The sequence below is a fragment of the Myiozetetes cayanensis genome, unplaced genomic scaffold (assembly GCF_022539395.1).
Source record: "Myiozetetes cayanensis isolate MyiCay16 unplaced genomic scaffold, myiCay2020 scf6-25, whole genome shotgun sequence".
Classification (NCBI taxonomy): Eukaryota; Metazoa; Chordata; class Aves; order Passeriformes; family Tyrannidae; genus Myiozetetes; species Myiozetetes cayanensis.
The window spans coordinates 21,254,959-21,271,168 of record NW_026087853.1 but is presented as its reverse complement, the minus strand read 5'-3'; the positions used below and the strand labels follow the sequence as shown (position 1 = coordinate 21,271,168).

The 16,210-nt window shown below is 44.4% G+C and overlaps 1 protein-coding gene across 2 annotated transcripts in view; it reads left to right on the top strand.

Annotated features, from left to right (window-relative positions):
- The window catches only part of IFT43 (intraflagellar transport 43), a 45,233-nt gene extending 29,583 nt beyond the window's left edge, over positions 1 to 15,650 (top strand). For both annotated transcript variants that reach the window (XM_050336618.1, XM_050336617.1), the window contains 4 exons: positions 10,795 to 10,867; positions 12,256 to 12,331; positions 12,678 to 12,740; positions 13,527 to 15,650. In XM_050336618.1, coding sequence (XP_050192575.1) covers positions 10,795 to 10,867; positions 12,256 to 12,331; positions 12,678 to 12,740; positions 13,527 to 13,637 — 323 coding nt within the window. In that variant the 3' untranslated portion in view covers positions 13,638 to 15,650. The remainder of the gene's footprint in view (positions 1 to 10,794; positions 10,868 to 12,255; positions 12,332 to 12,677; positions 12,741 to 13,526) is intronic.
- The last annotated feature ends 560 nt before the right edge of the window (positions 15,651 to 16,210 follow it).

Here is a 16,210-nt window from a genome sequence, read left to right as displayed (position 1 = left end):
GATCAGACATCAGTATGGTTAATGAGATTAAATGAAGACTTATTTGGGTCTTCCAGACAGATTAAGCATTTCAACAGATGATTGCCAGAAGTGGCACCTTTATAGCACTGGCATCTTCAGAACAGACTAAATTTTCCCCATGGGAATTTTCTTGGGCTTCTTAAATTTCAGCGTATGTCACTGAGGCTGATAGTCTGTTCTGAACAGCTCTTTGTTTGCATATGTGCTGTCCTTTTTGTTGAACTGTGGTCATGTTCTCGTAGTATAAAAACTGTCTTTGCTAACCAGGCATAAAAATGCTTGCCAAATGTTTGTTTGCAGCATGTGACTTTCAGCACTCCAAGACCTTGGGTAATAAAGATAGAATAGAATTGACGCACAGTGTGGTCTGAAGACGTGTTGAATCCTAATATGCTTCAGTTCTTTATCTGTGCCTAACCTATGGTTAACAGTCGAATTTGGATTGTTTGCAAACTAGAGTTCAGCTTTGGATTAAATCTGTGTGTTAGAAGAAAGAGCCTACTAATCTGATATGGTTCCTACCCAGACAGTTTCTGGTACAGTGATACACGCTGGGTTGTGGGTCTAATTTGCATATGGAAAATCCCTAAATGGATCCATGCACTGTAGGCTTGTGGTCCTATTTCTACAGGGAGATTAAGCAAGCTGTTCCTGGAGAGGAGTTTTCCATGTGGGCTCAGGAATTGCAGTGAAGAGAGTAGTGAAGAGAAGTGACAAATAAATAAACTGCAGAACCTGAATAAAATTACTTTTTTTTTAATAAGCAGAGAGATACAACTAACTACCTAGTGAAGAAGGCAGAGAGTAGCAATGCACTGGTCGTGTCTGTGCAGTAAATTGAGCTGTATCAGCCTCTGCTTTGTACAGAATTGCACTTGAGTTTGTGTCCTTAACTGTAACAGTAAAGCTTAGATTCTAAACATACAAAAATCAAGACATTGGTGTATGGATCCCCAAGGATGGGTCACGGTTATTTTGTGCTGCATAATGTGTTAGCTTGTACACCTTAATATGAACAGGCGCAGTTGTGTAATGATTGCTGCTGTCAACCAATACATTTGGATCGCCTTCCTTTAACCTATTAGAAAGCTGAGCTGTACCATTCCATTAACATTGTTCGTCCCCCATCCAACCTTTTCATTAGAAGAATGAAGGACAAAACTATATGCCCTTAAAAAGGTGTTCTTGTGAATTTGAAATGTGCTCAGTGGTGATCGCTTATGCATCACTAACCCCCAGAGGCTCAGAATTTGGAGTCCATTTGACAAAGTGTTAAAAAAGCATAGGGCCTAGGGAGAGCACAGTTTGGCACGTGGAAAATAGAGGGAAGGTTGTACAGCCAAGTGGAGCCTTTTGGGCTTGATATGCCTTGTAGTTTCAGAAATAAAAGTAGAATTCTTTCAGTGCTCCTGGCCTGTATATGAAATAACCTCTGATTCCTCACCTCTGTGGGAGTTTGGGAGAGGACAAACACTTCTCAGGCTGTGTGGAAAGACTGAAATAATATGGGAGATTGTAAGTGGGTGAGCCAGACAGAGACATGCATGGAACAATCTGGAGTCTCAGCCATTCATTACAGTTGCATAGGGAAATCCAGAAGGTGCCAAGTCATTCATACTGCACAATACAAACCACTGAGATACTAGCAGTGAAGTACCTTGGCTCAGGTCATGCTCAGAATTCATTTTCTCTGTTTTATATTTCTCTTTCATTAAAGGCTAGTCCAAAACAAGAGAGCCTCTTTAAAGAGGTGCCAGTATTGGGTCGTAGGAAAGCAAAGACTTGTGTTTGACTAAAAGCTCCATTTGCTCCTGTAAAACTCCCAAGTTGGAAAGACTGTTTTGAAAAAGAGCAGTGTCTCTCCAAAAGTAGCTCTGGAGTGTCTAGTTGCTAGCTAGGTTCTTACAGCATCCTCGTGAACACATGCTGGTACATACTACTACGCAGGCACAGCAAATGGATAATGCACCTTTGTTAGGTGGGTATGTGTCCCACTAGACTTTGTCACGGGGGGCCAGGTCCTCTGCATGGTGGGAAACCTGCTTTAGCAGGATTTAATGCATCACAACTCGAGGAATAATAAACCTCTGCAAGCAACATAGAGTGTTTAATTCCTAAAGGACAGGCCTAGTTGAGTCACTTTTGGCCAGGGGCAATTGGGGCCTTAATGCTTTGTATGTAGCAATCTGGGCAATCTGAGAGAGAGGAGTTTAAGGGTAATTGCTCAATTTTCTGTCCATGTCAGCTGGGGAAATGAGCAGCAGTGACTGAGTTCTGTATGGCAGGGAAGCTTCATGAGATGGGAAATGTGAAACTATTGGTGGAATTCAGTATGTGCTATCTGCAGAGAACTGCTTCCTTTTCTGTAGTAGCCAAGAGCTTCTGCCCAGTGCAGACTGTTCTTTTTCATGAGGTGGGAGGGAAGACAGGAGAACCGAGCTCACACTGAAGGGCTTCCCTTTGCTCCTTTCTCCATCAGGGTATAGAGGGCTTTATTCTGCTTGTGTGTTTATTTCCAGCATGCAGATACAAAGGGCTGTTTCCTGTTGGGGCAAGAAATGCTGGCATTCCTCCCCACTCAGCAGTCAGCTTTATCCTTCTGTTGAGAACTTTCTTTGTTGTTCCTTTCTTGTCCACCAGTTCTGCACTGTTGAGTTGCAATCCCCCAGATGTCTTTCTCCTCACTACATTGCCCTTGGATTTTTCTCCTCAGCACTCTACAGGGGCTTGTTAGCTGAGGTTGTAATCTCTCTCCCAGCTATTCTTCCCACATAGACTATTACACCATCTTCAGAAGTCCCTTTCTGCCTTCTCTCTTACCCTTGGATGCATAGCTCCTAGAACAGGGCTTGGAAGACTGGCATGAGATATGTGATTCTCTGTCTGTAGGAACAGTGGCTTGATATTTTAAAGCAGATAGTGTGTGTGAATGAGACAGCTGATTGAAATGAAAGCCTGAATATGTTACATAGACAACTCAAACCTGACCTGCAGGTGAGGAAGGCTGCCGAGAGACAGTCACTGGTTCTGTGCCCTCAAGGCAAAACCCCTTCCTGCCTGCTGGGAAGCTCCTCAAGGAAGCAGAGCTGATGATTAGACCTCTCTCTACAATGTTAAACCTCTAGAAGGACTTCTTACCCTTCTGGCATGTGTCAGCAGCTTTGCATTTGAACAGGATGGGAGTCCAGGCTCTGTGAACAACTGAGGGGGAAGTGGGCATATGCCATGGTCCCCACATCCTTCTGGGGAATGATGTCTGTCCATCAGGTGGGAGATATTCGCAGCCATATAATATCCAGCACCTCTTGAGCTGCATGAGAATATGCACCAATCATGATATTGCTCCAAACATCGCTGAGACTAGAGCACAGTGAGGGTTATTGTTGGCTCTGTAATTCCTTATCAATTTTGCCAGTTACCTGGTAAGCTGCTGTTTTTACGGAACACACTGAATGCTGGTGGATCCCAGGGACCATGAGCTGCAAGGACAGCTGCATTGGCTGAGCATGAGAGTAAGAGAAGGTGGAATTTGCAGGAACAGTCAAGGATATGGCCAGTGGGTACTTCATAGGCTCAGAAGGCAGCGATGGAGTGATTTGGGGAGAGCTAAATGGATGAAAAGTTCTGAGCATCAATGAAATGGAGAAAGAATGAAAACCATGGTGTTTCGGAAGTGGTATGGATGGGCTGAATAGAGGGTTCTGGGGCAGAGAGGGTCAGTGATTGTTGAGTTTCTGGGGTTTTGCATTGTGGCTTTGTGTGTGGCTCTGTCAGCACACCACAGTCCTCCCCTTGGCTGCTCTTCCAATGCACTACCCCGAGTCTCTGTGCAAGGTCACTGAAGGGTAGACTCTGCCCAACCTGATGGATTCCACTGAACTGTTGGTCCAGGCCAGTTTGAACTCCTCCACGAACTGCTGATGTTATGATATAGAACCTCTGGTGTTCAAAAAAACCTTCCTCTTGACAGCTACAGTGGTCAGGGGAGAGCAGAGAATATGTCCCAAGAGATTGTCTGAGGTTCTATTTGAAGCAGCAGACCACTGGCCAAGGGGCAGTGGGCACCTTAGTTACAAGGGAGCACACGCAGCTTGTTGGGGGCTGAAAATCACAGTCCGGGTAAGCATCTTCCGTTGCTAAATTCTGCGATATGGCTGATACACAGTCATATTGGATCTGTGATTGCTGAGTCCGTAAGTGTAATTGACGGACTAGGTTTACCTAAAATACCCTTTAAGAAAAAGCTCTTGAAAGATGATTACAGAATTGAGACACCATCATTTAAAACTGCCTGAGGCAAACTCCTTTGAAAATTGCAGCAGTGGAGGGACAGAGAGAGAACCGCATAGCCCTTGATTGTAGTGTCATTCCCTCAGGACCAGTCCCCCCTCCTCCTCAGTTTCTCATCAGATATGAGAGAGTGCAGCAGTAAGATTCCTCATCTGTCTTATGAAAATCCGATTCTTAGTGGCTCTGATCAAACCTGGCTGGCTGTCAGCAGCGGTGGCCTTGTGTGGAGGGAGGGAGGCTTCTGAGGAGTCTCTGGATGTGGAAGTGTCATGGGTGCTGCCGATCAAAGAGGCATTTTTTAATAAATATATATAAGAAAAAAATAAAAAAAAAACCTAAGGATTTAGCACAAAAGAAATGTAGTTTGTCTTGTTTTTGCAGCATAACATGAAGAGGATGAAATAGATTCAGACACGCCTGCTTCTGAACATACTTCCACAGGAGCATCCTGAGAAGCTGCTTTCCCTGCCCCAGTAATGTTCTTATACAAAATCTCTTAGCTCCAGCATTGCTGAAGAGGGTTTTGTGTTTCTGAGTTCACCAGACCCTCTCAGGGCACCTCGTGCCTTCTCATCTGCTGCCCCACTACCTGCTGAGTATGTTTCAGCAGGGGAATATTGCAAAGGAACAGAGGAAAAGAGGAAAACAGGTATTACTGGGAAGGAAGGAGGGGCTGTTGGTAAGGCTGAGAACTGTGTTATCATTCTAAATGCTGATAATCTCGGGAATGTGGTGGACTCCAGCTCTTGGGCCTGGCCTCCCATTTCTCCTGTCTTCTGCTGCTGGTGAACAAACCTAGGCATTAAGAGATGCCTCACCTTTAAAGCCATCAGTGTCTGCTCCTATTTCTTGCACTATACAAGCCATGTATTACTCCTTGTGAAGCCCTGCACTGAGCCCAGCGACTCGTCTGACAAGGCTGTTCTGTGCCCCATCTCTCCTCACACTTCACAGAGATTTAAACTGAGCAGAGCCTTTGTGTCAGTAGCAGCCTTGGGAACTAGCAGATATGCCTGGTCCATGTTCCCAGCAAGCTGTCAGGTGTGGAAGAAGCGATGCCACACAGGTAGTCCATGAAAGCACTACACTGTTGAAGCAAGTAGAGTGTCTCATGGCCCACCTGACCCCACGGCCAGTCATCCATCTAGCTGAGATACAGTATTATGCAAAGCAAACACATATCTTTTAAGGCAAGGCTGTAGGGCCGGTACTGAATCTGCTGCATGACCTTCCCTAGATCCTGTGAATCCTCTGGCACCTGCTCACAGGGTGACTTTTCCCATCAGCTTGGCCAGACTGTGCTGTTACCGTTCTCTTCTGAGAAGGATGCTTTGGGACATGGGACACTCAGATTACCTTCTGCTTGTCTCAGCTTTTTAGGCAGTGCCCTGGTAGCTGTGGTACTGCCTTCTTTTCAGTCTAGTGTTTTCATCTCCCTGCTGGCTGATCAGGCAGGTACACTGTTCTGTGTTGGCCTACTAGTAGGGCAACTTCAGTCAGGGAAAGGCATCCCTATGAAATTAATGTCCAAGCATCCAAAGAAGTGTTCTTTATCCTCTCCAGTTGTCTGCTGCTCTCCTGAGAAACCTTCCAAGAGGCTGCAAGCTTGTTTGTGTGTTCAGCAGAAGCTGCCTGTGTCCCTTGTTCTTTATGGTTTTTTGAAGATTTTTTGCCTGTTGCTTTCCACTTTTTTCTTTCTTTTTTTTTTTTTTTTTAAATTCTCCATTTTTCCATTTAGAGAGAAAAAATATTTATTGCATTGAGATGCACTAATTAAAGCCATTTTCTGGTGTTTGGTTACTGAAGTGTTTGATGTCTCTCTGACAAGACCATGAAATGCACAGAGTGTCCACAGGGACAGAATTTGCTGAACACGGTGCTTTGTAAATGAGGGGACACAGTGTCGCAGCAGCTCATGAATATGAAACGCCCATGATGCTACCTCAGTGGACTTGGGAACACAGATGAATCCTGTCATGTGCTAAATGAGACCAATTTCTTTCACTTAACTTCATCTTCAATCAGACCTTCCATTTGCCTGTTTAAAATTCCCCAAACGTGATGCTGAAGGTAACAGCATTCAGTAAAACAAAGTTTTGCAGCAGTAGAGATACTGTAATTATTTCAGTTTTACATTTTATGAGCAAGCAACTTTAAAGTTAGTTTCATTCTTATACCTGCTTGGGTACAGAGGACTGCCAGATCCAGAAGCCACTTACCCTCTTTCTGTTTTTCGGGTATGGTGTTGTGTTGACAGGGAGGGCAGCACAGTCTCCACCACAAGAGTGTCCATTCTGAATTGGTCTTTGAAAAACTCACCTAGCTGGGGGAAGTGAATCAGACAATGTGAGATTAAGTCTTTTTTTTGGTTGGTTTGGTTTGGTTTTTTGGGGTTTTTGTTGTTGTTGGGATTTGTTTGTTTGTTTGTTTTGTTTGTGTCAGGATGTTGGCTCAGGAGACTTAAAGCAGTTCAAGAAAGAAGCAGCAACCACACTGCTGACTAACTGCAGGCCTGACCTGGGATATGGCTTCTAGATCCATCTTAGCTGCTGATTTATTGCCTGACCTGGAACAGATTCTGTCTGTCCCCATTTATGCTGTCTTGTATCTAACAGAGAACTTAGTTCTTTGGGACAAGGACCAGATCTTGCTGTGAGTTTGCACTGATTTTATGAGACCCAGCCTGCAGCTGTTGCTACTAAATCAAAAATCAGCCCTGCTTGGGAGGGGAAGTACAATTCACCAACTTGCAGGAGCAGCTGGGTATTGGGTTGGTGCAGGTTCTCTCACCTGCTGCTTGTTGCATTCTGTGGTTGTTATCTTTGCCTGTCAGTAAATTATTTGCTAAGAGGTAAAAAAGATGATGATTACTGCATATACTTTAATATGAACACATAAAGCCCTCCTTTCTTTATGACTTAAAAAGCTGCTGTTCCTTGCCTATTGTTTGACTATCTGCATGTAGCATGCGTCACCCAAAGTCTTTCCCCTCTCTCTTTTCCTCCTACCATTCACACACTTCTGCCTTGTGTAATTGGTGCTTTCCCATAATTTAGTCATGAAGCTCTTTTGTGTAATACCAACTCAGTTTAACTATTGCAATAAAACCATTGTTCTTACTTACATGCTGGAACTTAGATGTTCTGAGGGAATCAGTTTGGTGCAGTGACTTAACTCCACGGTTAGCCAACATTTGGTACTGGTGTCTCCTGCCCCACCATAACTTCTGTCTGAATACAGTCCTTTTGGTTTCACTCTTTGTTCACCCTTATTCAGCAGCATCTGGCAGGTGGAGGGGAGTTTGCATTTGTCATCTAGCACTCATCATTTTGGCATCATGGTGCTCACTCATCATTGCACAGGCCATTTGTTCACTTCATTGCAGTGACCTGGTGTGTCCTTTTGTGCAGTTATTTCTAAGGTTTGCCTGTGTGGGCATGAGAGCCTGGCCAGTAAAGTATGTGTCAAGGTTCAGCACCAAAACCACAGGTTTATGGAAAATTATCTAAATCCCCCCCCCCACTGAACATGAGAGTTAAAATGTGGGTCACAGAGCAAAGCACACAGAGTGGGAGTTTGTAATATAACCTTGCTTTTGGAAAAATGCACAAGACTGGGAGGACATCGTCCCATGAACATTTCTGCATATACTAATGTTATATGTAAAGCCTCACTGCAGCTAATGGGAATATTAAAAGTACACCCTATGTCTACTCTCTGGCAGCACGATAGCCCGTGTGCTTCTTTGCCTTGCAGCTGACATAGGCCTTGACTTGGCTGTGTTACCACAGCTTACAGGGAAAAAAGATCCGAGTCCCAAGAAGAGCAACAAAACCAATTAGGCGGCTGGAGAGTGAGTGAGGGGAGATGTTGGGTCCCTGATGATAAAATGACAATGAAGGCACTTTGCAAACTGTAGAGAGAGAGAAGGAAGCGGGATTGTGGAGAAGTGGCACCATGGGAATTGGCAGAGGGAAGAGGAAATTATGAGTAACAAGTGAAATACAGACTTAAATATTTCAGGGCTGATTTGCCACTGATAGCAGTTATCCCAGGGAGCTGATATTTTCTTAAGATTTTTGGCATTTCTGTTCTGTTTCGTGTTAGCTCGACAGTCCTAAAGGGCATTGCTTCTGCCTAGAAATGGGCAAGACATCCACACTTTGCAGTAAGAACAAGTGTGTGGTGGACTTTGTTGGAGGGGCTGGCAGGAGCCCCCAGAGTGTTTGCAGCTCTTCTGTGTGAAATATTTTCAAAGTGTCTATAAAGTATCAGAACCTTGAATTTCTTTTGGAAAGAATTCCTACGTGATCACCTAGATTTTGCTAATATAGAGTGGAGGTCATGCTCTGAAAGGGGTTTAGAAATCTCTCCATGGAATTCAGTGGCAGTGAGATAAAATCAGCACTGGAGAACTCAGGAGTATTTGGGAACCTGCAAAATGGAGGGGACATCACTGACCAGGCTCTAAGTTTACAGCTTTTTCTAATGCAAAAAGAGATGAACAAAACCAAAAGGGAACTGGGAAGAAGAGACTCTAGAAATAGCTGCCAAAATAAGAAATGAGTGAAGAAATTCAGTTTGCTGCAAACACCTTCCACATTTCTGCTGTCAAAAGAGGATAAGGATCCTGACCTTCTCCTGCTACAGCAAATGTGCTTGATGGGTAAAGACAGCTCTGTTCCCAGGTAGTTCTTAATTTACTTATGTTTGCTGAGAATGATTCATAGTCTCCTGATGAAAAGGATAAATTAGCTCAGGAGAGGTTAGGTGGTTTCTCATTGCTGTGCTCGTTTGCCTGGACTTAACAGGACACATCTGCATGGAACTTCCTTCCCTGCCTTAGACCAGTGATGCACAGGTGAGGCCTTTCTTGCACATGCCTCTTCCATCTCAGGGACAGCCTGGGAGCTGTTGCTGCAGTTTCCCTTTAAATGTCTTTGGGAAGTTTGCTGCAGTTGGAGAGCTGCTTTGCAGGCACCTGCTCCTTGGGTGGTTGGGGAGCTAGAAGGCACAGCTCTGCTGAGGCCGGCCAAGCTGTCACTCCTTTTGCTGTGGCCAGGCTCTTGCGACAACCCCTGTCCTGCTCAGCCTTTCACCAGGCAGCCAATTAGTGAGAAATCCCACTGTGTGGCCAGCTCTGGATGGCCACTGCGGTAAGGCCCGGGCTGACCCATGCCCTGCTACAGCTGGGCCAGGGCTGCCTCCTGGCCACCAAGTGGGGGGACACGATGGATGTTCAGCAAGGGAGGGCAGCTGAGAGCCTGCGCAGCTCTGACAGGCAGCTGGACGAGGGGCTTCTCAGGAAGACCCTGCCCAGAGCCCTCAGCACCATAGGTGGGAATGTCTCTCCAGCTCCTGAATATTCATCTCAGCCTGGGCTGAAAAACGTGGCAAAGCCAGGCCCAGCTGCCTGCTGCCATCCAGCAGTGGCATGGCTGTGCTGCTGGCAGAGCCGGGAGCTGCCTGCTCGCTCCAGCACTGAAGGAGCCAACTCCACCTGTAAGCTGGGCAAGTGAAACCTCTTCCCTGAGCCAAACCACCAGCTTATGTGTGGTCTGAGGGCTCAAGGTCTCTGGAGAGCCTCTGTGGCCTTGAGTCTTTAAAGATGCTCTGTGTTAGTATACTCTGTTCTTGTTTTGTGCCTCCAGTTACTTTCCCTTCTCTTCCTCTCCTTTTTTACCGTCTAACTTTTTATAATACTTTGTAAAATCACAAACCATATAATGTTCTCAGAGCCTTACTCCTTTATCAGGACTCAGTGTTCAGTCAGTTCTTCCTCCTCTCCTCAATTCTTTTGTTTGTAGCATCCTTTTTAGCTGGAGTAACCACAGTTCTTGTGCTAGGAATACCCAGTGACCTTCACCCATTCCAGGGTCACACTGGAAATCACGAAGAGGCTTGTGACAATGCAACTAGGTGCATCTTCCCTGATGTTTATGTCTGCTAGAGCACTAGCACTTTCTTCCTCAGCTATTGGGAAGGTCTACACAGCCTGAGACCCCACTAGCAGTTCCTTCAACATGCAGGTTTACATAGCTTCTCTTGGTTTCTGCCCCGCATTTCATTTCTAACAGACTCTAGGTGACTGATGGCTGAGCAAATGATAACAAGCAAATGATATAACAAGCAAATTCCTGCCAGCTGGTGATGGCAAGTAGGCAGCAAGGTTTAATGCAAGCAGCTTTATTCAGCTTCACCATTGTGTTCAAATGCATGGTCCATGGCCTACAGAGTCCTACCTGGACTGATCTGCTCCTCTTGGAAGATTTTTTTTTTGTGACCCCAAGCTTCAAAGTTTTATTACCTTGTTTTAATATTAAGCAATATATTTTTAATTATTGGTAAATAACTCCTTTGCATTTTCCTTTGATAAGGAACAGGCTGCTTCATATCTGTGAAGCAAGGGAACCTTTATCTTCAGTGAGAGGAGAGCAGAGCACAACACTCCCCACTTACTGGTGCTGCTTTCTCTTGTTGCAGACATTCCTGTGATCCCTGATTTGGAGGAAGTCCAGGAGGAAGACCTGGCCATGCAAGTGGCAGCTCCCCCCAGGTAAGAGCACTGCCAGGTACTCTTGAGGCTCTCATCAGCTGTGTGAACTGGCTAGTGAAATTAAACCCACTTCATGCCTCTGGATGTTGGCAGCAGTGCCATTCAGCAGGATTTGGTGCTGTGTTTTGTGGCAGCAGGGCTCCAAGCTGAACAGAGCAAACTTCTTGTTTCCTATTACGCAAAAAAGCAATTACTGCATATTCTCCCTCTTTATAAAAAAAACTACATTAGAATAACATATTTGATATTGCAAAATCAAACTCTCAAAGTGAGGAATTGCTTGGTTAAAGGTTGCATGTATAACCTCAAATGCCTCCTACACATGCATTGCTACACACATTTTGATGATGTGTGGTCGTAGGCTGCTTTGCCCTCCACAGGATATCCTTCTTACTCAAGTACATAGTTAATTTGCAAAGCACAATCCTGTTGTTTGAAGGTGCTATCAGAGTCGCCTTGGGGTTAGCTTTTAAGAATGAAAGTTTTTGGGGTTTTGTCCTAAACATATGAGGAAAATCTTCTCTGTTGGTTCTATTGCCAAGATCACAGACTGGGATTTCTGTTGACCCTTATTTGCAGGGATGGGATATCTTACTCCTTACCACAGATGCCTCTATCACAAGTGTGGAGTAATCATTGTAATTATATAGCTATTAACAAAAATAATTTACACTTTATAGTAGTAAGTTTAAAATTACTGTGTTTCTCACTAGAACACATTTCTTTTTCTCTTCTTTTTTTTTTTTTTTTTTTTTAAGTAATGCTGTCTGATCCTCTTATATTCATAGTTTTCCAGCAGTAGAAAATACAGATGATTTTCATGGACAAACACAAGTAAATTCAATTAATATAGGTCTTTTCTACAGTGTTTTATCACCTGTGAAGCCAAGTGTGGTACGACACTATATCATCTCCCTACACCATGTTTTCTTGGAATACTACATTTTAAGATACCGTATTTGATAGCTCTGACTCAGCTCAGACATGAAAATCACTAAGTCCCTTCTGTTCTGTAGCTTATATGGTGTTTCTCTCAGAGCCTCCTTTGCTGTGGTGCTGTGGCTGTTTGAAGGCTCACTACAGTCCTCTTTGTAGCTTTTACAGCTAGTCTGTGGATCTTCTTTTTGGCATCTGGTTTCTCTGAGGGAGTTCGTGGTTGTTCTACATTCTAATTTTGTTCATGTGTACAACCTGATACACAGATTTGTCAATGACTGTTCATTTGCTGACTGAGATGTGCTTCTGTCTGGGTACATCCATTTCAGGAGTCTACAGGGGTGATGTGGACACTCAAGGTGGGCGTCACCAGACTATTATTCATGCCACCCTTTTCCTCACTTGTGCTTTCAACTGACCGAGGCTTGTTCTTTGACCCTTTCTGGTTGCAGTGTACAGGTGAACCGAGTGCTGACCTACCAAGACCTGGACAAAGATTTAATGAAGTATGCTGCCTTTCAGACTCTGGTAAGTGAATGTTGCTATGGGTTGACCAGTGTGACTCCCTCTCCTTCCAGGAGCCCAGCATCCTCCATTGTGATACTCAGCTGCACAAAATACACAGTATTTTACAATCCAAACTTCTTGCAGTCTGCCTATAAGTTTGTTCCTCTCTACAGTGTGACTTTTGTGCTCATTTGTCTGTAAATAATGTGTTATGGTATCTGCTGCTCAGATGAGGCTCCTGCTGCTGTTCTGTTCCAAGTATGTGACCCTTATGAGGCAAATGTGCCGATCTCTAGCAAGACCTATCTGGTTAAATGAGGGTGTCTGCTTTCTCAATGTCTGTAAGACTGACTCTGTGTCTTCATAGGATGGGGAGGTAGACCTGAAGCTCCTCACCAAAGTTTTGGCTCCAGAGCATGAACTACGAGAGGTGAGTCTTTCTTTTGTGGAAACACCAACAATGTAAAAGCTTCTTATGTTTCTCAGACTGTAGTAGTAAGCCTTTGTTGGTGGAGTGGAGAAGAGAGAGCTTGTTCAAGCTGTAAAAGGTTTCATTTCCCCAGCAAATGATTTTAAAGATATATAGTGCTTTCTCAGTGTGAGTTTATGGCATCACTATGATTGGCCGCCTTCAACATGAAGGAGCTAGTAAGGAAAATGTAAAGAGCCTAGTACTGTCACAGATCCCTGCAGAAACAGTCCTCTGTTGTGTATTGTCCTTTGGTAGCCACTGTGAGCTACAGGTGGTTCTACAGAACAGTACAGTGGGACAAAGGCAGAAAGCATTTGGGGTTTGAGCAAAGGGGTTTTAAAGCAGGGCAAAACAACCTCAGTACAACTGGGTGGGCAGGAGCTCAGGACTTGCAACAAAAGATTGCTGCAGCTTTGAACTGCACATGCTTCAGCAGAAGGGTGGAAGATTTTTATGGCTTCTCTTTATGACCTGCCAGGGTGTATCTAATATTAACAAGTATCAAAAAATCTGTCCTTTATGGAGTTTTGGAACATGAATAATTCTGTCAACATTTTTAAATTGTAGCAGGGATTCACATTTCATTTTGGCTAGTATTCCTGTTCTAGCCAACTGAATCTGTAACTACCCTGGTCAGGGCTGTTACCATTTACTTTCTCTCTTTGCTGAATGTCTGGCATTGTTCAGAGAACTTCAGGTGTCACCGGTCACATTTCAGTATGTTTGTCTTTTTCCTCTTGGTAGGATGATGACCGCTGGGATTGGGACCATCTCTTCACAGAGGTGTCCTCAGAACTAGTGACTGAGTGGGACCTGGGACAATCTGAGAGAGAGGACCACCTCAGTTTGCCATAGAGTACTGGCACAAAAGACATCTCATACATGCATCCCCTGTAAATAGCTTAGCACTTCAATTTTGTATTTACTTGTTTGTATTTGAGACCTTACTTCAGACATGAAAATAAATAGGATCTTGTCTTCACAGAAAAAATGTCTTGGGAGAAGTTTTGGGTACTTTGTAATAAGAATCTTTCTTGTCAAAAGAGATGAAGAATTCCAAACACCATAAAATATTAACTTATATACAGTCGCTCCACCTCAATAGCAGCTTTACAGATAACTGCAGTGGTTGATCTTTCCTCCATGAAAACACAACCTCTCTGGAGTGGACCATCTTCCAATGGAGTGTGGTTTGTAGTGATGGTTATCAGAGAAGCTTATGGGGGAAATGAACTCTATCTCATCCAGACCCAATACACTAGGACATTGAGGTTACCATCTTCTTCACAACAGACACCACAAGTTGTCAGGATATCTGGTTTACATTTCATCCAGCAGCCTCCAGCCTTTCCCTGCTAATTTAACCCCTTTGTTGGAACATTACCTCTGTATTGACTCAGGAAGCATCACCTATTAAACTGCCAACACCACTTCTTTCAGCACCTCTTTTTACCCTGAGGTTTCCCAGCTAAATTCTGACCAGGCATAACCCCACTTAGCTTTTGCAATCACATGAAACCACAGCCTGAATGGAGATCGCTTCAGGCAATAGGTAGTTTGCAAAGAAAATACTGTTTATTCCATGGGTGTGAAAGAATGGAACCTGATGCTCTCAAAAAAGGTAACTCCCTGGTGTGTGCCTCCTTGGAACTAAGTGACCCACTCTTATTGTCATCTAAAGAAAAACCCATTTAGCTGTTAATACCTTGTCCCTATAGAACTGTGGTCATTATTTGCAGGAAACAGTAACATTACTTCCTAAGCCAACGTCCTTCAAAGCCTCATCCCATTGGAGAATCTTGCTGTATACTTCGGGGGGGCAGTGCAGGTGCTTGGGAGGAAGCTTGCTGTGCTGTTCTTCTTGGCTTGTTTGGTCAGTCTGATAGAGTACTGCATTTCCATTTTTGTGACAGCAGGAGACAAGTCAAATAACTCACTGTGAATTCAGTACCCTGCAGAATTTCAGATCAGAGCTGATAAACCAAACAACTCTACCAATAAGAGGGAAGCAGTTGGGTCCCAGTCTGGGGCCACAAAAATAAGTGGAGGTTTATCTGTCATAAGGACACACAAAGCTTTTTACAAGCAAGAAATCTCTCCTGTAACTAAAAAACTAGGTGAGACAGAAGGGAGGCCAGTGTATGGAGGATAATCCAAATGTCCTTCCCCGAGCAGAGAAACCTGTTTTGGTATGAGCAGAAACTTCCCAGCTGCGCTAGCATCTATTTCTGTGTGACACCTACGGTTCTTGGCCAAAGAATTTAGAATGCTTCCTACATTCCAGGAAAAAAAATTAAATTCAGCAAACTAAAATACTTTAATAAATCAGAGAAACCCAACAAGCCACTCTGAGAGGAAAAAAAAATTGGCTACCCCCTTCTGGCTGGGGGCCCTGGGAGGGATACTCTGTGGAGAGAGGCAAGTTGTGTGGGCCAGGTCTGTGCCCAGTCTGGGACCTTGGGAGCCCAGCAAATACCCAAGTAGAGTTTGAGAGAAGGGCTTGAAGAAAGTGTCAGCCTCATCTATTTTAAGGTAGGAAGAGGTAGCTTTGATCATTTACTCTGACCTGCTATAATACAGGCCATGGCAGAGTCCAGTGGCTGAGCCTTGCCTGTCTTTTAGAAAGGCAGACAGTATATTTGAAACTCACTCCTCGTTCGTTTTTAATAGATGATTGCCCTTATGGTTTAAAATCTGCTTTATTTTTAGGGTCAGTTTTTGAGTTTCATCTTCTGTTCCCTGAGACTGCTTGCTTTCACCTTTCCAATCAAGCCATCCTGTCATGTATTTTCTTCTTGCTTCAGTATTTATGTGCACAGTGATCAAGTTGTCTCTTTAATTTCCTTCAATAAACTTAATAGACTGAGACTTGTTTCCATGTCTCTTCAATTCCTTCCCCAGCTGGAGAAGGGGAGGTGGGTGTCTGGCTTCTGGCCTTTCTCCTGCAAGCTGTTCCCACCCACCTTCCTTCCACAGCTGTGTGCTGGTTGCAGTGCTGGGAGGATGACAGAGACCCGAGACTTTCTCAAGTCCTGGTGCTGTCAGAGGAGAACACATGCCTCTTACTGTCCTTTTTAAAAAGAAATAATGACCTGCTTTTGCATGCCCAGGCCAGCTCTTGGCTCACTGATGCACCAGTGTGTATTGGCTGTAACAAAGCTGCCTCAGGAACCTGCATTTCTGACAAGTCCCATGGAAAGAGGATGCAAAGGAGGAAATGGCGGGTGTAGCCTGAAAAGGTGTAGCTCTGGCTGAGCCTCAGGTGAGGAGAGAAGCAAGAGCAGTTTTCAAAAGAGTGCGCCCAGTTCCCAGGATCTTGGAACAGCCCTCTGGGCTGTGCCTAGCTGAGGCATAGACAGTAATCCCTTGTTGGTCTCCACAGACCCTGTAGAGGGGTAAAGCAAGGTGCAGTCATGTGCCCAGGGCCA